The 24,856-nt window shown below is 40.3% G+C and overlaps 1 protein-coding gene across 1 annotated transcript in view; it reads left to right on the top strand.

The window, feature by feature from the left end:
* spon1a (spondin 1a) overlaps positions 1 to 24,856 on the top strand; it is an 87,002-nt gene that overhangs the window by 48,660 nt on the left and 13,486 nt on the right. The window contains 1 exon segment of the mRNA XM_071529098.1: positions 24,005 to 24,069. Coding sequence (XP_071385199.1) covers positions 24,005 to 24,069 — 65 coding nt within the window.

The following is a 24,856-nucleotide window of genomic DNA, read 5'->3' as shown; positions in this document are numbered from 1 at the left end:
GGGTAAGTGTCATGGAAGTGTGACACTTTATAGCCAATAAATAAAACTTAAATAAAGTGATATAAGTATATTATTGCATTATCGGCTCCAGTTATTACATTTTCATGGGGTTTTTTTTTTAACCCAGCTAATAATGTAATAACCAATTACATTATGCGCAAAAAGTTATTACGTTATTGGTTCAGAAAATGTATTACATTATTGGCCAGTTATTACATTATCGACTTTTATTACATTAAGGACGGAAAAATGATTACGTTATTGGCAGTTATTACATTAACAGTAGTTATTACATTATTGGCTGCTACAGGCATCTTGCTCAATAGCACATTGAAAATAGCAGTTGAAAGAAGCCACGTTGCTGTGTAAGCTGTGCGAAGAAGTGTTACTTTCTCCTTCTAGATTTTAACAGCCATTGTAGTTATTCATATCTGTGACCTTTGGATCACCATGCAGCTCGCTTCTCTATCCTTCAGAGCGCATTGTTGCGTCATTATTGTACTGCGGAGATGCAGCATTAATTAATATTAATCAAGCAACTTTTGTATCTGGTGAGATGTGTGGGGTAATTACCAGGGTTATGAATACATATTGACAAGGGTAGTGTATTATAATGAATGTACTGCACAGAGTATAGTATACTGTATCAATATTAGACTACTTAACTGTAAGAAAATGCCTGACTACCACTGTAGGTATGCATACACTGTACGTATCTGGTTTCTAGGTGTATTTGTACTATTATTATTATTGTTATTATAATGTTTTACAATTTTTAACTTTCAGATTCTCTGTTCTCTCTCTCATCCTTTTCTACATGTATCTTTTAGAATCATTATGTTTGAGCAATTCGATTGGGAAAAAATGGACATGGCAATTTTATTCATAACCAGTTGCGCAACTCCCCCCTCTTCTTCCTTTGTTATCTCTGCTTGATATCCCATCATCGCACGCACGCACACACCCACACCTCACCTGCTGAACTGATGAGCTATAGTATACCTTGGATTGTTCTGGTAGAATAAATACTGCCATGTTCTGCCTGTACTTTCTCAATGCCAGTTTACACAGTGACTGGGATTATGTGAGTGATATGAGTTACGAGGTTTTATGATTATGTGAGGTTACGGCATCCAACATTAATATACAACTGCAGCAAGCTTGGAAGCTATGATGTTATGCTTCAGTATCGTGATCATTGAATCATCACATCATCTGATACATGATCATGGTCACACCAACACCCATTGGTTAAGTCATTCTCATAATCAAGATTGCAGAATGAAAACTATGCTTATGCCCACCTGCCTCACCCTGGAAACATGATTGAGATGAGCTTGTGTTCGCCTGCCATTAGCTTGTTCTGTTCTAGTGTAAATATTGACACTACACATCCAGTGCTATACATTGCTGCTTGTACACGGCACAGTATGGCCACCTCTCTGATCTATTTGTCTAATTATACAGAGGCTGATCTGACTTGATGAGGCAGTCAAGATACAGTATCACACACATGCTCGCTCTCTCTCTCTCTCCCTCTCTCTCTTTCTCACACACACACACACACACACACACACACACACACACACACACATTCCGGACTCACTTGCAGTGTATGACCAGGTTGGCATTTGAAATCCAATTAATGCATGAGCAGGCATATAGTCACACCACCCTGTCATGTAACTGCTAAAGGCACAGGTGCAACATACATCAAAAAAAGGACACTACCCTCAGGCCCACACACATGCGTACACACATACACACACTCAAGCACATACACACACACACACACACTGCTTATACATGGAAACATTAATATATTTTCCAGCTAGGCAATTCTTTTGCCATCTGCGCCAGAGTCTGTAACATTTCAGCGTTGGTGAAAGCCTTCCCTGTTTCTCAGCTATGCTAATTAGAGATTAGGCAAACAGATTCAATATGCCACAGAGAACTCACTTTGAGTTCCACCATTAGCATTTCCACAAGACCCCTGTTACTCATCAGCTAAACAAGCAGGATACTGGCAATAAAACACTAGAGAAGAGGTTAAGAAGAAGAAATGTGTAAAAGGAGAAGAAAGTAATTACACTAAGACTAGTCCTGCAATAAATCAAACATTAAGATGTTAACTTTCTGTGGGGAAAAGAAGAAAAACTCAATAAATACATTGTTTAAAAAAAAAAAAAAGATGTTAACTTTCTAACACATCAATGTGGAGCAAGGTAATGCCTGTGTAGCGCATGGTTTCCCCATAGGGATAAAGAGCAATGGCCCCGCATTGTGGTCCTGGTAATGGAAGAAAAATAAAGAACGTGAGGGTTGCTAAGGTTTTCCGTGCCTATGGGGGAACCATGCACTACTCGGGCATTATCTTGCTGAAGCAGTATTTAAAGACTACACCCTCAGCTCGCCTTGAACCAATTTCATGGCTGATCTCCTCAGTGTGAGGGGCTGCGACAGGCCAATTCCTCCCCAGCAGGACAGACTTGGCCCCTGGGGTCCAGAGGCCTCTGACAATGGGCTCACTTCCAGAACGGAGTGTTGCTATTTAACGGGTCAAGAGCAAAATCAAATACACATTAAAGAGAAGCCTAATCATGCATTAATGCACTATAATGCTGGTATAAATATTCATCAGTGTCCTTGCGAGTTCTCTCCATACTCGAGAATGTGAACTTGAAACTGAAATCAGAAGAAAAAAAAATTGTCTTCTTAAGTGTTTCCAGATGTTTTCAACTGTATTCAAATTTCCAACTTTCCTATATTTCCTGTAGTTTTCCTGTTGTATACTTATATGTAATAGAGCACAAAGCATTACTATATATTTTAGCACAACATACCAGAGGCTATTTTTGCATACTATATCTCTCACAGGGGCAGAGCCAGGGTCATAGTATGGAGGGGTAAAAAAAACAACAATGCTTTAATGGCCGGCATTGCCAACAGATTGCACAGGCTTCTTGACAGGGTTTCTGCTTAAAAGCGGCTGGCATTGAATTCACAATTTGCTCAAACCCAAAACCAAATGCCAACTGATCAACTATATCCAACCACCATAACATCAGGCATCTTCTGCATTCTGCTCCGCATCACACATCCTGTTCTGCACTCAGACAAATTACAGATCTACAAACATCTACAATTATTGTTTAATGGTGAATATATTCAGTCAGAACTGTAACGCTGTAACTGTAAAAACCGTTGCAATATTGCAACTTTACCAAGGTGCATGAATCAAAGTGAAAAAAGTTCTTGTTCTTGGAAAACAATAGACAAAGCTTCAATGTTAAAAACCAATATGATTTGGTTGCGCCATCACCACCCAGCTTCCGTTTCACCAGAGGAAGTGCATCATATTCATGCCTGTATCACTGACTGAGCGTGCAGGGCACATGCCCCAGGGCCCCAGACCACCAGGGGCCCCAAAATATTCTAAGTACCATGTCCGTGTTCAATGCATTTGACTAAATTTCACGAATTTCAATTGAAATGTGCAGTCAGGCGGGACCCTGACAGATATAGGCCCGTAGGCCACAGTTTATGATTATGAGGGCCGAAGTCACAGCCTCTAATGACATTTCCTTTGATGCGGAGGCCCCAATCACAATTATTAAACTGCCACTTCTTGCTTGTATGTTTATGAGCAGTGCATTTAGTGAGTATCATCTAGCTAAGATGCAGAGCGCTAATTATATACTGGTGGGGAAGGGGGGGTCTAGGTATAGATAGCCAAACCTTTTCAATAAATTTCAACATTTAACTGTCAACCTCATCCCAAACTGGACTCTGCCTTGTGTTTGATACCTCTAGCATTTTGACTAGTCGTAATGTAAAAAAAGATATCTTAAATTAGCATTTTGACAGGTCATAATTAGGGTTGCAAAATTCCGGGAATTTTCAAAGTTGGAAACTTTCCATGGGAATTAACGGGAATTTATGGGAATTAATGGGAATTTATGGGAATAAACGGGAATAAACCAGGAATTTACTAAATTGAAGGTATGCTCTTAATAGGGAACTTAAATATAGTTGGGGAAAATATATTTTAGCATAATCCTGACTAAAACAACCAGATATCATGCAAGTACAGTTGAATATCTATGCTATTCCTCAATCACATGCACATAGCACACTGCTTACTGCAGGGCTATTGAGACCACGCCCCCTACATGCAACTCAACATTCATGTGTTTGTTCTTCAATGAAAGAATTGATTGTTCAATAAAATATTTAACACTTGATAAAGTTCTACTTACAAATAAATCTGTTTTAATTGTATTATTTTGGATAGATGTCTGCTTATAACAAAACAAATATTTATGCTTGGATATGATACCTTTCCATTAAATTCCCAGTTAATTCCCATAAATTCCCATAAATTCCCATTAATTCCCATAAATTCCCATAAATTCCCATAATTCCCATGGAAAGTTTCCAATTTGGAATATTTCCAAAATTACCCAGCTTAACTTCCCGTGGAAATTTACCGGAAACTTTCCGGAAATTTACCGGAAATTTTCCACCCCTTTGCAACCCTAGAATGTAATTAGAGATATCTTAAATTAGCATTTCGGTTGGTCATAATGTACTGATGTTAAATGCTTAAATGCTAATTTACAATATCTCTCATTACATTATGACTAACCAAAATTCTACTTTAAAATATCAGATATCTGTAATGAGAACTACTGGAACTACCACTACTAGGCCTATACTGCTGCAGCAGCAGTAGTAGCAGCTGCGGTGTTGTTGCTTGCCACTACTGACTAATACCACCTGGCTTAAAAGTACTGCTGCAGCAGCACTACCCAGCACGGTCCCTGGAGCCCCTTACCGTGGACTTTGACAAGGGCCTACAACCCTATATAAGATAAGATTAATGCCCTTGGGGAAATTCAGGAAAAGTAGCAGGTGAAGCTACTTTTATTAGTTTTTATTTTTATTTTTTTGTTAATTTTGATAGTTTGGACGGGGTGGTGGGTTTGCATCTCTTTGCACTAACCACCACCTCTTCAACAAACCGCCATCGCTAACCGCCAGACCACACCTTTGGAGCGGCTGGCAAGCTGGCTTCAGTGGGACGCGAACCGTGCCTCAGGCCGACTCCGCATAGTCTCTGCCGAGTTACGCCCACAGCGCCGACCCATAGTTCTCGGCCGAGAGATACAGCTGAAGTGCGGCCCAACTGATTCGGACCGAGTCCGGCAAGCCACAACTAAGCCAGGACAGCCTGGCTAGGCCCGGGTTTGAGCCTAAAGTACACCACAAGTGCCAGACTCGGCCCAGATTTGGCTCATTACCAGTTCCGGCGTTGGGCCATAGCGGTCGGCGACCGACTGCCAAGAACCGATGTCTGAAAAGAAATCAGAACGCACAAGTAATTTAATGTATTTCTGTGCATGCGTAAAATATATTGTTCATACAAATTTAAATTCAAGTACAAGTCCAAATTTTGTCAATTGAGTTTGCCCAGTCTTAAAAAATTACAGTGCGCTGCTGATGCTAATAACCTGATAATAGCATTATAGAGTAACTGTTAGTAACTGGGAATTGGCAGGTAATTGGGAATTGTCAGAGCTCTAACATAGAAAATGGAGGAAAAAGGGGGAACACACACCAATGTTAGGGAGGTGCTGCTGACCATGGCCAATAGTACAGTGAATAAGCCGTTGTATAAAGACATAGAATGTGAACACAACACAAATCTAAAATACCAAGTGAAAACAACGACACTGAATAAACTAAGACAAACCAAGCTGAGGTCAGACACTGCCGACAGGTGAGGAGACGATCCAACTGGTTTCTGGCGTCAGGCTAGCTTCTAATGTGGCCCTGAGCATGTCCCTAGCCAGGCCTCAGTGTAGCCACTTTGGCCCAAACTAAACACGCACTATCGAGCACGATTCTACCAACAACACTGCGATCGTGAACCAGGGGATGCTTGGATGTTGGCGGGACGCACAGGGGCTCATAATGTACGCTATTACCAATACCAGCCAGTTTTGATCAAAAGCCTGCATCTGAAGCGTGTGCCATAGACCTCAACCTATACAGGAAAGTGCAATGACATTTGCCATGCAAGATACTAAACTCCAGTCAAGCTAGCCTGTAACTAAGAATGACAACATCATACATCAACTACTGTATCAATCTGGGTGTCGCAACAGTGACAGTGCAAATGACATACGCTGTCATTACTAGTGAAACTAGGTTTCAAATACAAGGAAAATAAAATACATTCCTGCTAAAATAGATGAACACAATGCATTGTGCTCTTATGTGCTGCACCACGAGCAATCTTCGCAAGTTCACCATGAGTCTATTCTTATATCCAAAAGTTCCATAACAAACACCTACACTCAACTTAAATCCAGAGGAGCAAATGACAAATCAAGTTTTAGATCACATCCCCAGTCATATTGTGCACCTATTTAACAATATATTCTTATATCAAAATCCAATCATGTTTTCTTCCTGTAAAACAAAATATGTTGTGTGCTTACGTAAGCATGAACCAACCAATTTCAACCAATAATATCATGACATCCACCCATCAATCATTCTTCAACCTCTAGCTAGTCACACTGGTCATATAAAACTGCACTTCACCGTTTCTGGGTCGTAGCTGACAGAGCAATATGGAGAGAGATAGGAAGAGATGTGTGTTTGGATATCAGTGGGCAAAAACTTTGTTTTCATTTCCAAAACAATGTCGCTGAGGTCTAATTCATTCATCTTTCCCTTGTCCTCCTCCTGATCTAACTACAGGTGAGGGAGGTGTGTGTGGAGCCAACAGTCCTCTGTAGCTCCGTTTCTCTCTGTAGCTCCTTATCGCGCTAAACTCTAAGTCCCGCCCACTGTTTAGTAGTGGTGTAACGGACCGTAGTTGATCCGTGATCCGTACGGATCCGCCCCCACGGTTCGGAACGCATATGAACCGCGGATTAATTGCAAAGTTTAACCATCATAGTGTGAAATAGTTTTACTGCCGCTGTTACTTTTTAAAGTAACAATTCCCTACGTCTCGATGCAGAGTTGCAGTGAAAAGATACAGACAGACAGATGCGTGCTGTTTTACTCTGAAGCGCAATGACTGAGTTAGGGAAGAAGAAAAAAGCAAGAGCGACTGATTTAAAAGCCGTCGCTTTCGCCTCCGTTGAGTGAAATCCTGTAGGCTGTGACTTGACTTCAGGCGTTTTCAGTGGTGGAACTGGGAAACTGGACATGCTTGTCATCATTGAAATAGATCGCAAGATTGTGATGTTTATTTCAACTTCGGCAACATGTTGCCTTCCCTTCACACACAGGTCCTCTCGGAGAAGCTCCAGTCTCTTTGCCTGTCTGTGGCAGAGCCTTCAGTGTTGATAGGCTATTACTCGTGACGTGTAACCAATCAGAGAGTGCTGTGGGCGGGACATTGAGCGAGACTACAGAGTGGAGACTACAGACAGAGACAGGCGGCTGCATCAGAGCCAAAGTAGCACATTTTTAAATTAATTCAATTCTTCAGTACTACAATGTGTCTTCAATACGTCAATACTAAAAACACATACATAAGTAAATAAAATATATAAAATAAGAACAGCAAAAACAGTTATCACATTTATACATTCAAACATACATAATATAATAAAGTCCTGAAGTGCTACATTCTTTTTAAAGTGCTTGTTGGTTTGTGCTGCTACCTACCTACTTTTAAAGTGCATTTAACCCTAACCCTTTTTTTTTTTTTGCTGATCCGAAAAATGATCCGATCCGTGACTCAAAACCGTGATACGATCCGAACCGTGAGTTTTGTGATCCGTTGCACCCCTACTGTTTAGCGGTCCAATCAAATGCGAAGGATTTGATTTAAATCTCTCTTGTAAATGTACACCGCTCAAATATTCCATTTCACTGGGAAATACGTCACAGGACAGAAGCTAAAGGCGCTCTAACTTCCGTTTCAGTGGGACTTTAATTGTAAATTCCAGTGTGTGGTCATATTACCTTTGGTGTGCTAGCCTACAGCATACATCTCTGTCGTCACCTCTGTAGAGATGTCAGCAACAGGACTCCTGTGTTCCTGAGGATATCTAAGGACAACGTAGCAACACAGATCAGAAAAAAGCACAGTATGCCAAGACAATACAAACTCTAATGACCCGATTACACTAGGTCTATAAACACATTCCTCCCTAGGATAACTTCATTCTGTGTTGAAGGGCCATTTGCATTGCAGGTTATCCATGTTCATTATAAATGAATTAAACACGTAATTAAAAATGATAATGTAAGACAGGTCTACTAATAAGCGATGTTGTAGGTGTTAACCCTAACCCTAACCCTGTAGGTAAAGAGACAGAAAAAAAGTCAAAGCAGCCAATCCTAAATTCGCCTTGGTTTCTTATCTTAACTTTACCATCTTACTGTATCTTCATTTTAGGATATCCCGACTTCTATCATGACTGCTTTTATCAATGGTTACCAAAAATGGAATTTAATTCTGGCCAATGACAACAGTTTAAGTCCATGCTGTTTTACATACATCAGTACTTTTGCTGGGTAGCAATGTTGCCTGTATTATGCCAATGTCATTAATTGTGGAAGCTGCAAATTGTGTTTGTGCTGCCAGCTGGGTAGCACCAAAAAAAAAGTTATATCCCTGCCTGCAACATCAAGTAGTTAGTAAAAAATTCAACAACATACCATCTGCAAAGCTTAACACCACACACTGAACACCACGCAACTATTTACGGTGACATTTATAATGCATATTTTAACCAGCATGTTGATATCTCATTAGGACATGGACAAGGTGAATTACGGCTTTCAAAAGAGGCGCCAACAATGCTAGCTTGAAAAGGCTTGCTAACTCCAGTTTGTCAAACACCAAAAACCAAATGAACACTACACAACTATTTCATATCATATTTATGATGCATATTTTAACCACCATGTTGATATCTCATTAGGACATGGACAAGGTGAATTTCGGCTTTCAAAAGAGCGCCACATAGCTTTCAAAAGAGGCGCAAATAATGCTAGCTGAAAAAGGTATATTTCACGATCTAGCTTGCTAACTCAAGTTCGCCAAACACTGAAAACCAGCCTTGAACACCACACCACAACTAATTTAACATCAAATTTTATGATGCACATTTTAACTAACTAGCAAACGGCATGTTGATATCTCATGTGGACATGAACAAGGTGCTTTACGAACCGCCGTTTGTACATGTTGAGCTAACTAGCTCAATTGTTAGCTAACGTTAACTAAACAGGTCATCACCGAGATCAGCTAGGTTATCTGGTCTTACATTACTACATTTGCACTGGGCTATTAGCGTTAAATACTCAAACTAGCAAATATGTTATCTAACAGAACTCAACTTAGTCCCAGAACAGACGCCAGAGGCAGGTCTGAACACCACCATTTCACCGGCTAACTTAAAGCATTATAGCAACATTCAGCCAGAACTGCAAACAAGAATGCTGAAAGTAGGACTCCAACATTACATTGCAAATACTACTAACTGAAAAGGTTTAATAGCCTACATTCAGTTAAAAATATAAAGGCATACTGTAATACTCACCTGCTCTTGAACGCCATCAAACCCAACAGATTTTCCCACAGTGAAACCACAGCCACCTTCTTCCAAGAGCACGTTACCTCTTACCTCACAGCAATATGCGCATGTGATTGGCTATAATGTGTTAACGGTCCAAGCGTAAACGCGCAGACAGACAGACAGATAGACAGACAGCGAACTGTGCCTCAATCGCGACCGCCAGACCACCTTTTGCAGGCTCCTGGCTGGCAGGCTAGCTTCAGCGGGAGGCGATCCGCGTCTGTTCGTACCAATCACCACCTTTTCAACGAACCGCCGACGCTAACCACCAGACCGCACCTTTGGAGCGGCTGGCAGGTTGGCATCAGCAGGATGCGAATGGCGCCTCTTCGTACCAACCACCAGCTCTTCAACAAACTGTGTTCGCTAGCTGCCATGCCACTTGGTCCAAACTATCAAAATTAACTACAAAAAAAAACTAAAGAGAACGTCTCCAAACACGCCCATCAAGCGTCCAATAGCTACTGGTCTGAAATGATGGGCATGTAAAAAGGTTCCCACAGATAGCCTCTTGCCGCTGTCCAAGCATCAGCTTTACCAGCGCCCAGGGGAAGATACCTTACCGTGGTAAGGTACGAAGCTCAAGACTTCGAGCAGGATCTGTTATGCCCTGGGCTGCTGCGAACGCGACAGAATTCTGATTGTGATGTCATCAGTGCAGCTGAGACAGGCTCTGATTGGTAGAGCACAGTCCAGCTCCATCCAATGATGTCATAATCGGTTAGAATGGCGAAGCAAAGCCGTGTTCTGATTGGTTCCGATTAAATGCCCAAAATGAGTTTGGATTATTTGAAATTATATTTAGCCTATTATGTAGAACTTTATTTTGATTTGGAGTAGGCTTGATGCATGCATTACATGCCAAGTCAAACTTTTCAAGACTAATGGCTGTAAAATAAGTCAAAATGTATGTGCAGTTGGATGTCACATGCTTCTTAGGTGTGTGTGTGTGTGTGTGTGTGTGTGAGGCCCCAATCGCAATTATTAAACTGCCACCTCTTGCTTGTATGTTTATGAACAGTGCATTCAGTGAGTATAATCCAGCTAAGATGCAGAGCACTAATACAGGTGGGGCAGGGGGGTCTATGTACAGACAGTCAAACCTTTTCAATACATTTCAACATTTAAAAAATTTTTTGGTCCTTCATTCTCGCCATCTATCACCTTGCCTCCTTAAAGCCACAACCTGCAATCCAAATGTAAACAAAGGGAAGCCCCACCACCTAAAACTAGGAACTAAAGCTTGCCTTGGGGTTGGACAAATGTTATCAATCTCAAATTGAATGAGCGAGCTCTAGATAGAAGGAATGGCAGTTTGTAATAGCTAAATCTGAGTTTCAGATTACTTTGAACCTGTAAAAGGTTTACGTTTGTATTGTTTGTGAACAGGCTAGTATGTTAATTTAAAGTGTGTGGGTGCGAGAGGTGGGGGGCCCAACGTTGGACATGTGTGCCCAGGGGCCCTGTGGTTGGTTAATCTGGCCCTCATCATACTGAATATCTTCTGCCTGTAGGTTGAGAATTTATACTAACAGAGTCACTTGTGACCTAGTATGGCATAGGCTGATACCGAGTACAACTGCTGTCATCAAGAAAACAGTTCCTTTTCATCTTCTTGCGTGTGCACGTTATCGTTCATAATGTTAGCTTAGCTAGCTACTCTTTGCTCATCACCTGGCCTTGTGACCACCGGTCAGAGCTGCGAATTGATTTGCCCTCCAAAGGATGCGACTAGCTTCCGTCTGGCCCCTCTCCTTAAGCTTTCCCCTCGGTCCGGTCGTCTGTGCTAGCTGGTTTATTCACGTGTTAGGAATAGCTGCTAGCTACTTTTATCTTTGGAACTGTTTTCAGTTCTCCCATCCGTTATCTTGACTTGGTAGGCTACTTGTGGCTCAGCCTCCTAGCCTCAAGTTGTTAGCTCTCCAGCAAAGTAGCTCCCTAGCAGGAGCACTCCCACTCTATACCTATTCTAACTTAGTTTCCCAACATCACCTGAGGAGTGTTTTTCATTCCCTCATTAATTTAGCTGGTGAGAGCACATCCACTCAATGCTAGCCATGACCTGTACCAGTGACAAGAGTGTCCTTGCTCCCCTATCAATGGTTATACATCATTGCCTAACTCCACAATTTAGCCAGAGTATCCCTGGTCAAGCTAGCTCTTTTCATACATATCTGCTGTTTTTTCAGTGCTTCTCTCTGACTCACCAAGCATTCGCTATGACACCATAGTTGGCACTCATGTCCATAATACCTGCGTGGCGCTTCTTAAACCCGAAGACGGTCATGATCTTTAACCTTCTTGTCTTGGCCTCGAGCATTTGAGGGAATACCTTCTAGAGGACCTTTAGATTGCAGCCTCATGCCTTGTGCCAGCCTAGTCGAAGTGGAGCTTGTTCAATCTCAGTCTACCCCTCCCAATGTCGTGCTGTGGAGGCCATGGTTGCTGCCGATGTCAGTGCCTCTACTACCGGCCTCAGCAATGCTTTGTTGCAGGCTATTGCCCTCATGTCAAGAGAGCTTGGACTGCTGATGTCTACTCTCATCCAAGTTTGTCTGGCGCAGTCGCCCTTGTCAGAAGCATGTCAGAGAACCGTCCAAGGCCTCCCAGTGGAACCAGATGAGTAGTTCTGCACAGCCATTGAACAGGCGCTCGAGCGCTTAGCCACTTCCAACCAGGCAGTAGAAACTGTCTGCAGCTGAGGGCAGTGACATCACTTGATGATGGCTATGTGACGTGACAAACCATGATTAGCTATCAATTAGCTGTTAATATTAACATGCAACTAGTAACTACTAACTACTATACACTGTAATGTTAGCTATTGTGCAAATCAGATGTGTTAACAAGACAGTGATAGCAAGCTGACTACATAGCTGACCAGACAGCTGTCTAACAAGATGATACAGAACGATCTAGACACATAATCAATCACATGTACCAGAGACAAAATAATAAATAAAAAATAGCACCCCTCCACACACACACACACACACACACACACACCCAGCTTGCACTGTACGTGCCGAATATCCCTAGTGGTTAGCTTACACTGTATGTGCCGAGGGCCCTGGTGTTCAACATCCTTCAGCAGTCTCGGGCCGCAGGTCCTGAGGCTTCGGAGGCCCCTGGGGCACTGGTCCCACTGGCCTAGTCCATAATCCAGCCTTGTCAGTATGGCCACTAGAGAGCCTCTATTACAGTGATTTGCAACATTCATTAGTAATTTAAATGTTTGCCAATTAAATAGTTTTTCTTAATTTTTAGTGCCATCAATTTTCATAACCTGGGGGTAATAATTCATCCTGGCTCAATTCCCACACAAATGTCTTCTAAACTTGGGCTACCAATTCCAAATAGGATGGCCTTTAATTTTTCTGCCACACAACACCCAATTCATCAGAGAGTTTTTCTTGCATTAAAAATACCAAACTTAAGGAGTAAATTACAAGTTTGACGTTGACAAATGTGCTTTAGCTCTGCTGGACTACAATGAGATAATTGACTTGGAGCAGATGTTGTGTTATCGTATAGAATATTTTAATCAGTCACACTCTCCTCCATTCCCGGGAATAGCCATGCTTTTGTCCAGTTGGTCAGATGTGTCTGGCTGTTGTAGTCTGACAATGATTAATGAGAGAGGGACTGTGTTGCTCGACATGATAGACCAATACAATATGATTGATTACACAAACCGATCAGCCAGCCATTTGGAAATGTAAAATAAAGGGAAATAGTAAGATAAATATTGATTCTCAGTGCAATGTTAAAAAAAAGGTTGTACATTGATTAATAATAAATCTATAACTATTTATGCAGTGAAGATGCAAAGAAAAATGTTTGTTTAGAATTGTTTTGTTTTTTTAACTAAAATCTTGCAGACTTTGAACATGCACTGCTAATTATATTTTGGCAGAGGTAACTTCAGAGTGCTCAGAGGAAAACAATGAAATATGAAAAGAGAGACAGAGAGAAACTGTAATGCATCAGTATTCATTTATTCAGTGAACAAGAAACTGCAGTGCTACTCCGTAATGAAAACACTGTATTTCCAAAAGTCACTTTTTCAAGAATTTAGAAAATCAGTCTTATTTTCTGAATGATGGCGATGCAGTTTTGAAACTATACAGGTTTTGAAAAGGGTTAATGGGACACGTGGTCATGAAACTTAGCATAAACAATAAACAAAACGCTGAAATTGGAAAACCTCACGTGAAAGTAATGGGAAGCAGTATGTGGGTTTTATTACTAACTAATGGCATCCCTTACTAAAGCGTATAAATTGAGAAGACACTTCTTGAGCCCATCCTAATGAGATCCTGAGAGGTTGTCCCTTAGCTGCAATCCTCGAGGATAAAACAGGATTATAGATTTGCTATTGTTTCGTATTAAATTAGTGGAAGTGAGGAAGTGACAAGCTCTCTGAAAAGCTAATTGGTGGATATATTTGGCTGGATAAGCAAGGGACATGTTACATTGCTAATAGGGTTCAACTTTAGAGACTCCTGTCATCTGTGTTAATATGCTTCCTTTCAGCAGACGCAGTTATCAGGCCTGCATACACACAATCTTTGAAATTGTATCCTTCTATAATTGCCATTGGGATAAGCATGAGGAAAAGCATGGAGTGGATTCAGCAATAAATCGGCCTGTGTGAAGGCTTTAAAGTAGTGATATAACTTGCAATTAGCAGGTAACCATTAAATTTTGCAATTACTGCTCTAAAAACTGAGAGATGGGAATTTAAACCAACTTTCTTGCAAGTGTGCATAAATGCCACAATGTTTATCGGTCTGCAGAATAGTTTAAGCTTTCTTGTATGGGTGAGTGTTATTTTTCTTAAAAGCACTGAATGTCAGTCAAACTTTGCTTTCTTCACTGAATTAATGGCTGCAAAAAGGAATTACATACTTCTCCCCCCTTGCCTTCTGTCCATTTTTGTCTAATCTTTTTGAGCAAACTGACCAAGAAGAGTCACTGAAGGTCACTGCAAACTGCATGCATTGGAGTAAGTTTGGAATGTGTTTTTTTCCTCCTAAATGCCTGTCTGGAGCTGTGAGCATCCGTCATCCCAGACAGAGAGAAAGCTATTTAGGCTTTTGGCTTGGAGCCCAATTTAGTTTTCTGCTGATTCACCGATGTCAGAATGGAAGAGCCCCCCACCCCCCACCCCCCTCCGGCCTGTATGCTTTAACTTTACAACAATCAGCTAAGAATGTGTGATGTCTGCCAGTGTATCTTAGCCCCATTTCCCTTCATCAATCAGTGTCTTTGCAATTAGAGTATATTATGTATTAGGTCTGTTAAAACTTGCTCACCATTTGTATTATACACTTTTCTTGTAAGAACGGTTTATTAACAAAAAAAAATGTTTTGTTTTGTTTAGCTAGCAAATTACTGTTTCTATGGACTATATCATTGTAGGGTTCTAACATTTCAAAAAGCAAACAGAAAGGAGAACAGACTTATTCTATTGGCCAGGTTTCCTGTCATGTTTCCTCTCTTCCCAGGTTTTTACTGTTGAACAATAAAAATAGCACACTGAGTATCATTTTTAGAAAGGCAGCTTTGTTGATTTTCTAGAGGTTTCATTGGCAGCTCATCTCTGTCACTGTCGACTTAAGTTGCACTTTTCTTTCGTTTTTTTGCTCTCGCTGTCAGTTACAGTCAGTCACTACATTTCAGTTTGGCATGCTAATGTGTTAACTGAATAAATGGGCGCAAAGGCAGTTCTTCTCGTTAATTGAGAAATGCAGTCAGAGGCTGAGGATTGCGTGCCAAGGTAATGATCTGTGGCGCGTTTTGTCATTAAGCCAATAAATCTGTGTGTTACCGGTCATTAACCCTAATGGCAAAGTTGTGTGAAGCGGTACAAGTGGCTGGGTTTATTTATGGCAGCATACTTTGATGTTTGTCTCTAATGGATGGACATAGCAAAGGCTTGCTGCATTCTCTCTGAAGTCCAGAACAGGAGAAGTTCATAATTGGGTGTGAGAGGTCAGCAGCACAGCTTAATATTAATAATGAGCTTTTGAAAAACTCAAAGTTTACTTAACTATTTCCATTTCTATTATTATTTAGAACAGGCATTCAGAAGTTCATGTACGAAAATGAATTGTATCATAGGCAACTTAAGTCCCAAATGAACGAAAGGTTTGCGCAGGGAAGAGTGTGTGCTGTATCACCAAAATGAACAAATCAAAATGCCATGCTATCCACTACTCATGCACAATGACTGGAAAGCCTAGATAGCCTGTCATGGTCATATGTATGTAAATCATACACAGATTATACTCATTATTTTGCCCACATAATATCATTGCTGTCAGGTGTCAACCTTGTCACTCCAATTCTTGTGCATACTTTTATGTTCAAGTCTTTATTGTAACATTGTATATGAATACTGGAGACAATAAACAGCTTTTCTGCATCACCCAGTGGTTTCCCTCCCCACCTTTATTTTTGTCTTAATATTCCAACATAAGGTCAATGCCAAAAAAATGCATATTACAGAGGGAGCAATTTATATTAATGTCGAGAGAGCTCCAATTATAAAGGACGCTTTAGGGCGCTTTAGAGCGCAAGGGTGCCGGCCTTAGTAGATTAGTCTTACAGCTGAAGCACGCAAATTGTGCAGTTGGTGATGAAGAGGGCTTTCTGCTTATGCAATGCTCTTTTTGAGGGCTTGTTTGCACCACAACTTGATTTGCATACATTTCTTAGTGAATAAGACAAAAACTCTACACTCTTAGCTCAGCAACTGAGGCACAAAAAATGCACAAATTGGCCTTGCAAAACAGTCTTAGTAAATCTGGACCAGATGTTGGTTTGACCCTGGTGGGGTAGGGTGGTAGATTTTTAATGATATAATAAAGATATATTTTATCTGCAGGAAAAAAAAGAAGAAGGGTAGGGGGTGTGCTAATTACCTTCCAAACTTAAAATAGAAATGCTAACTAATTGGACTAATACATTTTAGCAGTAAAGAAAGAGGATATTCTTTGGATGCTGCAAAGCTAGACAATCTATCCTCATCAGACGATGATGTCACTGTCAATCATAAGGTAATGAACACAAAGTCATACTTAGATTGATAGTCTGTAACCTCTCCAGGAGTCGACGAGCCTCTGCCTGCAGTATAGCTTTGGGCACAGCATTGACAAGTCAGTAATTAAGTGTGAAATTCATCCATCTTATTAACAAGTCTAGGGAGTTCCTAATTAATTGGTTCCCTGTAATGAGTAAGGTAGGACGGAAAGTATTAGATCTATATTGATCCTACAGAGACTCTCTACAGCTGACAGAAACTCAACACAGCTGAAAGGAATGAGAGCCAACAGTGAGATTCTACTATAATACCTCCCTGTTCACACACAGATGGCAGCATCAAACCTGCTACACATACTCTCACAAGCATCAACCACTGTCGAAACTCCAGAGCTTAGAGCACACGAATGTGCTAAATCAGAAACACAATTTGCATATCGTCCCTATGTTCCAGGAACCTGTAGTCTGTAACCATGCTGCTAATGCTGTGCTCTAGAAACAGATTCAATATGCAGTAAGGTCTCATTTACTTTAATGAGAGCTTAAAATGTCTGTTCATCTGACATGTTCCTCTGACATACCAAGTTCTTCATTAGGATTTCCAAGTGATTGGGAAGTTTTATTTTAGTGCTTATTGTCAGCTGGTGTTCTTCTGTTTGTCTCTGAGATGCACTTTGAGCAACTTTTTAAGATAGATGGTGCAGCCATTCCCCTTTGCTGTTGCCTTTCTCCTCCAAAGCAGTTGGATGATGGTTTATTGCCAACCCCAAGAACCATCCCAGAACTGGTTTCTCAGTCTAATGGCCATGTTCACTATGTGAGTCAATTAAGTAGAATCTGTAGACTGCAGTCATTACTGGCAAATGTTCACTATTTTCCCCCTCCGCTCTCTTTTTGTTTCCCTTGCAGCCATAATTTGCAGGGTCTTCATAATATGCATTGCCTAATGATGCTGTCATATTCAAATCATACAATTTTTGTACAAAATCTGGCACACATTTCCATTGTTCCATGCTTACAGCACCAAGCTTTACAACAAGCTCATAATATCCTTCCTACCATTTCTTTCTTTGTTTCTTTGCTTCAGTTATTCTCAGTATTACAGATGGTCTGTCTGTGAGGTTTTGACAATGAGATTGTATTCACCCATGATTACAACCAGAGGTGAAACAAGTTTTGAAATATTTTACTAGTAATAGAAGCAGTGTTACTTCAGGTATATTTCTCTCAAGTCAGAATAAGAGAAGGCTACTTGTTTGGAATCTGAATCCGGCCCTTCAGTCATTTCAAATAGGACCTGATTCTGAGCAATGAATTAAAAAAACAATATTAATTTACTTAATAAATATAAAACTGTGTGCACCTGTGTAATTTCCCACCAGTAACAGAATAAGTTGTTCCTATTTGTCCCACCCTGTCAGTGCTAACAGCCAAAGGAAGTAAATATTCACAAGGTTGCGAATACTTACTCCCATTGGTTGTTACAGTCACGCAGCACAGACAAACTGGCAGGCTCTCATGTTCTCCCGCTCTCTCTGCATCACCGGCTTGCTTTCCAACCAAACCAAACTGGTCGTCAAAATGTCACACTCTACTCTAAAAATAGAAAAATCAGTTACGAAAACAGGCAATTTAACAGTGAGTGGACAGAGAAGTATTTGTTTGTGCCTGTTGGTAAAGCCTGCATGTTTACTGTGCAGTTAGAGCATCATGAAAAAGGATTATAATTATAAACAAGACAACACACTCAAACATTGACACCACTTTTCAGAGCCTAATCTCATATAACTTGCCCATTTTAATACTCAATACTTCAATAATAAAAGTTTATAATGCATTTTACAAACTCATGAACATATTCTTGGTTGGATTTACTTTTACTTAATTGCGTTTGGTCATTATGCACTCTGGCTATATTTGTTTGAGATTGTCAAAAAAATTGTACCCATGCTGTTGGTTGCATGAAGTTCAAGTTTGGGTACCAAGCTGTTTTCAAGAAGCTGGTTGACATTCCACATGTTGCATATCAAATGACTCACCTCTTGCTCTCGCCTCAGTAGAGGTAATAACTGATAACACATAGGGCTGTATTTACTATTTACTTATTTACTATAAGTGCTTGCGGAGGTGTCGATGCAGTTGTGTAAAAAGTACCTTTGCTGAACTACCAACCTGTGCACACAAACATTTTGCACATGGAAATGGTCTAGGCACAAGACTTTTAGCGTGTTTGATCCAAATAATATGTATTTTGAGGAGTGGCAATGGTAGGGTGCAAAAATGGACCAGGAGATTATTGAAATGGATTACTCCCATTGATATACGAAACCAAAACATATCAATTTCACCTGTAATTGTGTGTGGTATTTAATGTGCAAAGGAAGCACATTAGGTCCTAACTTCTTACCCTGAGAAAGCCGTGGCTGCTGTGTTATTTTATCAGAGGTACAACAGGCACAGAAGACAAGACATAAGAGAAGAGACTTTCATTTGAAAATGTCTTGGAGATTGATAAACTGGAGAAAGTTGCACTTGTTAAGTTTTTGTGCACGGTGGTAATTAGCACGCCTCATAGTAAACTCTCTCCTCAACCATGTGTTCTGAATGTCAACTGACTCTACAGCACTCCAAGGCATGAATGGACCGCATATCAGTGCAGCCAACACCAGGAGTACACAAACACATTTGCCAACAGTCATGGCCAGTTCGTTTTTGGAATTTGCTGCCTGGAGAAAATTTAATTTGTTGCCTGGGGAAAATTTAATTAGTGTGTTTTTCCTTTGCATGCTGGCCAGTTAAAGCTGAGGTCTGGCAAGGGATCTTCAAAAAAATCATTAAGGACTCGAAGTAGCAAGCTGGAGAATGAATCCAACCTCGTCTTGTGGACACAAATTATGTGAACCATGTGATCCAAAACAAATCGAATTATGTGACAACACTGTGGATTGGAATATGTGGCAGTAACAGGAATTGGACACCACATTTTCACCTGTGTCATGTGAAAAGGTTTGCTAATGGTTTATGCAAGTAAAACAACTTTGGTTAAGGTTAGGGATAAAGTTAAGGTTAGGGTTAGGCAACTAAGACAATTTGGTTATGGTTAGGGAAAGGTTTTGGTCATGGTTAAATAAGAAAAACTTTCGCTAAAAATGAAAACTTAATTCACAGTTGAAAAGCTCTTGGCATGAGTTGGGAATTGAACCCAGGCAGTTGGAGTTAAAAGCAAATGTCTCCATTCATCCACCACCCTGACCACAACGCCCTCCTCTCCATTTCTGTCACTTTTCGTGCACAGAGCACATTCACATCAGGCTGATCAGATCAGGCTGATCCAACAGGGCACCTTCCCAAAAATATGTCCTGTTGACTGTCCCATCATTATTTGTTTGTGGGAATAGAGAGAGAGAGAGAGAGAGAGAGAGAGAGAGAGAGAGAGAGAGAGAGAGAGAGAGAGAGAGAGACCATATTGAGAAGAAGTTTTATAACTATTATGTTGTTGTGAATAGGATGTATTGAATAGCAAATTTGTCCTTTTCAACAGTTATGAGTCTTCTTGATTGTTTTGGAAAAGGCAGCCAGTGACTAACTTGCAGACGTAGTTCTTATCTGGCTTACTAGAGATCCATGTCACTGTCTTAGATGCTGCTGACTGTGAAATATTTGTTTTCCTAAATATCTGGCTAATACATTTGCTGTAAATTTATTCCTCATTATCCCCAAGCCCCTACTCCTTTTCCCCTCTTTTCTACATGGGCTATGGATGCTGAAATACTCTGCCAAGGTCACTATGGTAATGAAATCGACCATACTGAGAAGACAAGGCCAAAAGAGGGATGGTCCAGCACGAGAAAAAAATAGAAAATTACAGTAGACAACCCAGGGAGCATGACGAGCTCTCCTGACCCTCAGGAAGGGAGGGAGACAAACACACACACACACACACACACACACCACACACACACACACACACACACACACACACAGACAGGTACATGCACATGCAGTACCTGTGAACCTACATTATGATCACAATGCTTCTAATAAGAAAGTAATGTACTTAGTCTATCCTCAGAACTTGTCTCCCTTTGTGCAGAAGGACTAACTTAACTTTGTTTCATGGTTTGAACCCACCTGAGCACCTGATTATTTTACCACAAGCAAATTCAAATCAAACTGGCACTTCTTACTTTTCTGGCTTTTGACATTGTACTTTGTGACACTCTGAGCTATTCATGTAAATTTTGCAACTCCTTCCCTAAATTTGATCAATCATGATCTACTGGTGAAGTGTTTTCTCAAAAGTGCAACGCTTCCATCAGCATGCACATTAGCAACATGCAGAGGGGACGAGTATACAATATTTGAATCCTTAGCACAGACACAGCCCATCACTAACATCCTTGAATCTGAAATAGGATTAGTCTGCTATGCTTATTATCAGACTGTGAGATTTATTCCAATAAAACTCAATAACACAGAGCAAGAGGGATGGGGATGCCACCATTTTGGTTATTGGCAGAAAATTATTATCTGGAAATGACCAGCTAATGGTCACAGAAATAGGCTTGCTGAAATCATTACAACATTCAAGCACATTTTTAATATAATTTATATACTTTGTTCAATCAAAAGAAGTAATTTGCATGGAAAGTATATTCTTTTCATCTGTTCGGCATCGTCCTGAGAGGACCATTGTGACACCGTCTTTTGATGGTCTCTGAAAGAGATTGAGGAATACATCTTCCTGGTTACAGGCTGAGCCTGCACTACCTGTGGGCGGCACTCTCAAAAGAGATGACTTGCACTTTACCCAATTAAATCAAATGCATTTCACTTCTTTTGAAGCAGGTTTTTTTATGTCTTATCCTATTGTGTGCGTGTGTGTGTGTGTGTGTGTTCTAGTAGTGTCATTAGACATAGCTATAGTTCACACAAACCTCTGAAGACACAGCTCATTCTTCACAAGCAGATCCTTAAGCATCTTTTGAACCATTTTCAATTTTTCTCTTTGGTCAGCCTTTGAGTCAGCTGTTTAAAGACCTCCCACAATATTTCACCATCTCCCTCTTTCTCTGGTGTTTATGTATGTCTGTGTTTTTGCTTTTTCCTTCTGCTGCACCTAAAGATTAATTAAGCAATTTTTTTCTAATCTGAATCAACTATGGCAAACCAGTCAAAGCTCTTAAGAATAATGCGCCATATGTTACTCTTTGATAACATATTTTCTTCAAAACAAATACAATAGAGTTGGCTGGAGCTAGTAGGGGGTATTTGTCGCATTATCACTTTTAAATATTATGCCATGCTTTAAAAGTAATTAGTAAACTGTTAAAACTGATTCTAAAACTAACAGATAACCACTAGGGATTGGGATAATATGATCTCTAAGTTTGGCCCCAGACAGAATCATAGTTGCAACAGTCTGGATACGCTGCAGATGGGAGAGGGACTTTTGAGCGAAGCAGGAGTAAAGTGAGGTGCAGTAGTTTAAAAACATATGGTTTTACAGCTCTGTAGGACTTTGATATTGGAGTAGAGAGGTGTTAAACCAAGTCTCCACAAAACCTTCATCACAAGCCTTCTTGTTAAATTAAGATCTCACAATGCTATCCTACAGTACAGAAGACCAGATGATCCTGAAATGTTGGATAAATAACAAAACGGTTGAGTTACAGTCTGTGTGAGTGACGGTTTTGGTCACTTATTGTTTGTTATGTACAGCTTGTGTACTGTTGCAGTGTCCATGTCACTACAAATCTACCACATTATGCTGTTGAGGATATGGTAGAGATTTGTGATAGGGTTTTTTTCAGATACACAAGAGTCTACTCTCTATACTCTATTGTATATTACACTGCCATATTCAGCTAAAACAATGGGAGCATCATATTCCATTCATTTGAATTTATAGCCATGCCAGCTGCTATCAGCCTACTCGTTGCCAAAGAACCATTAACAGTTGAATACGATGTAATAAATTGTATCCGTAATGAAAAAGGCTGGGTACATATAGGCCTGTGTGTGCTTTAAATTGCAACTTTTTATTCTCTAAGCTCCTTCTGTAGAGAACGATTGGTATGAATTGTGGTGAAGAGTAAATGGTTCCTCTTGGTTATTATGGGCAGGCTGTTGTACAGTATATAGGACAATAAAAACAACAAAGGCAATTTCAAAGAGGAAAAAAGTGGCAAATCTCGAATAGGTCACTGAATTTATATGTGGGTATATATGTGGTTATGTACTATACAGTGTGTGTGTGTGTGTGCACTGTATATAATTAATTTACTGTTGAGATGTCCATGATGTTCCATGTATTCAAATTTTTAACTACTTGTATTTCCCTTAACATGCGCAGCTCTGTGTATTCAGATAGTGGGAACACACAATATTCTTGTCTTGATTAATGCTAGTTAATGCATGAACTAATGTTGAATTAATACATAACATGAATATATTTATTAATTTTTCCTAAGCCATTAACTAATGCAGTTTTAAATGCTTTATTGACATTGTGGTCATGTCAAAGTGCTCCCAAAGCTCATCTTTGATTTACTAACATTAACAAAGCATGCACAAAACTATATATATTTATTTTGTTTCATTGAAACAGAAAGGTTGTTTCACTTATCTTAAAGTTGTGCTCATGTTTATAAATCATGAACTTGTTGTTCCTGTAGTTAATGCTTTACTACATATTAATTATAATGTGCCATTGCCTACTTTTTCCATAAATGTCATTAATGCTATATGTTCATGCTATGTGAATAAAGCGGTGGGAGAGAAATTAAATAAGTAAATGGATCGGGATTTGATCGGGTGTCATGTAGCCGATACGGATCAATCAAAATACATCTTGGTCCAATTTCAGTCATTCATTGACATTGACTCGGGACATCCCTAGTTGAAACAGTTATGATTAGATAGTGCTCATTTCACAAAATTTCAGGAGATCAGGCTGGTTTCACCTGTGCGTATGGACTGTTAATCTGATCTGAGGCCAGTGCCCACAAAAGGCAGTGACACATTCTGCCCCCGAGTGTCCAGAGCTACTGATTAAATATTTATTAAAATTTTATGAATTGATGATGCTGGTACTCCATCTTGAATAACACTCTGTACTCATCACTGATGTGTCATGGAGAAAGAACGGGTGGTGAGGAGGGAAATGAAAGTCTTCCGCTGATCCTTTCTTCTTTCACCTGTGAGATTGATGGTTCAAGTGGAATGTGTTCATTCTCATAGGTGACTGAGATTGAGTTTTGTTTCTCTCCATCTCTCTCTCTCTCTCTCTCGCTCTCTCTCTCTCTCTCTCTCTCACTCTCTCTCTCTCTCCCCCCCCCCAGGGTGATGATGTCCTGACAGTCATCAAAATGAAGGCGCAGTGGCCGGCCTGGCAACCACTGAATGTGTAAGCATTACATCATCATCATAATGCTCTCCTCCCTCCTTCCATGGAAATAACCATTCTTATCATCTGTTTTGTTACACTGCCTTTCCCTTTTCCTCCCATTCCCTTCAACCTTCTCACACACGTCTTACTGTCATCACAGAGCAAAGCCTCTTTAATTAGTCACTTGCCGCCACATGAATTCACATAAAAACTTAGGCTTCCTAGGTTTTTGAAGCTGGGGTGTCAGAATATTTAAAACTTAGTATTCTAAAGTTGGGTTCCTAACTTGTTGATCTGTGATGACCCAGCTGAATGGCGCCCTGAAACTGCCAGCTACACCAGGCTCACCAGTGTGCCTTTTACTCCTAAATTCATAAAGTGCCGTTTAATCTCTTATTCATGAGAAAAACAGTGAGCTAGTTGGCACAGCTAGCACAGAGGAACTTCAGTAGTAAAGGCCTGTGCAGTGGTGTTTCCTCAACCACAGACCCTCAGCAAGGGTCTTGGGTTTAGACTCCAAAGGGACAAGCACAGCCAGGGGTAGAAGCAATCATATCCACTACAGATAATTGGCTTGCTTTGTTGTTTATATGCGAGGAATTAATTGTATCATGCAGTGGTTGTGTAAATGCATGAGTATATCAAATCAACCACGTTGGTTAGGAGCAAGAGGAAGGAATGGAATGATGATTGTAGTCATGTCATGCATAGAGAAATACATATCTTCCATGTATTTCATTTCATTTCCTCATGCTTGAAGTAGACAGCAGAAAGGGTTAAATGTATGTTTTGCTCCATGTGTATG

Source organism: Centroberyx affinis, unplaced genomic scaffold (assembly GCF_046629955.1).
Source record: "Centroberyx affinis isolate AG114_WGS23_722 - 3 ecotype Tasmania unplaced genomic scaffold, CSIRO-AGI_Caff_v1 ptg000123l_1, whole genome shotgun sequence".
Taxonomy (NCBI): domain Eukaryota; kingdom Metazoa; phylum Chordata; class Actinopteri; order Beryciformes; family Berycidae; genus Centroberyx; species Centroberyx affinis.
Note: the sequence above shows the minus strand (reverse complement) of the source record. Positions and strands in the feature narration are given on the sequence as shown.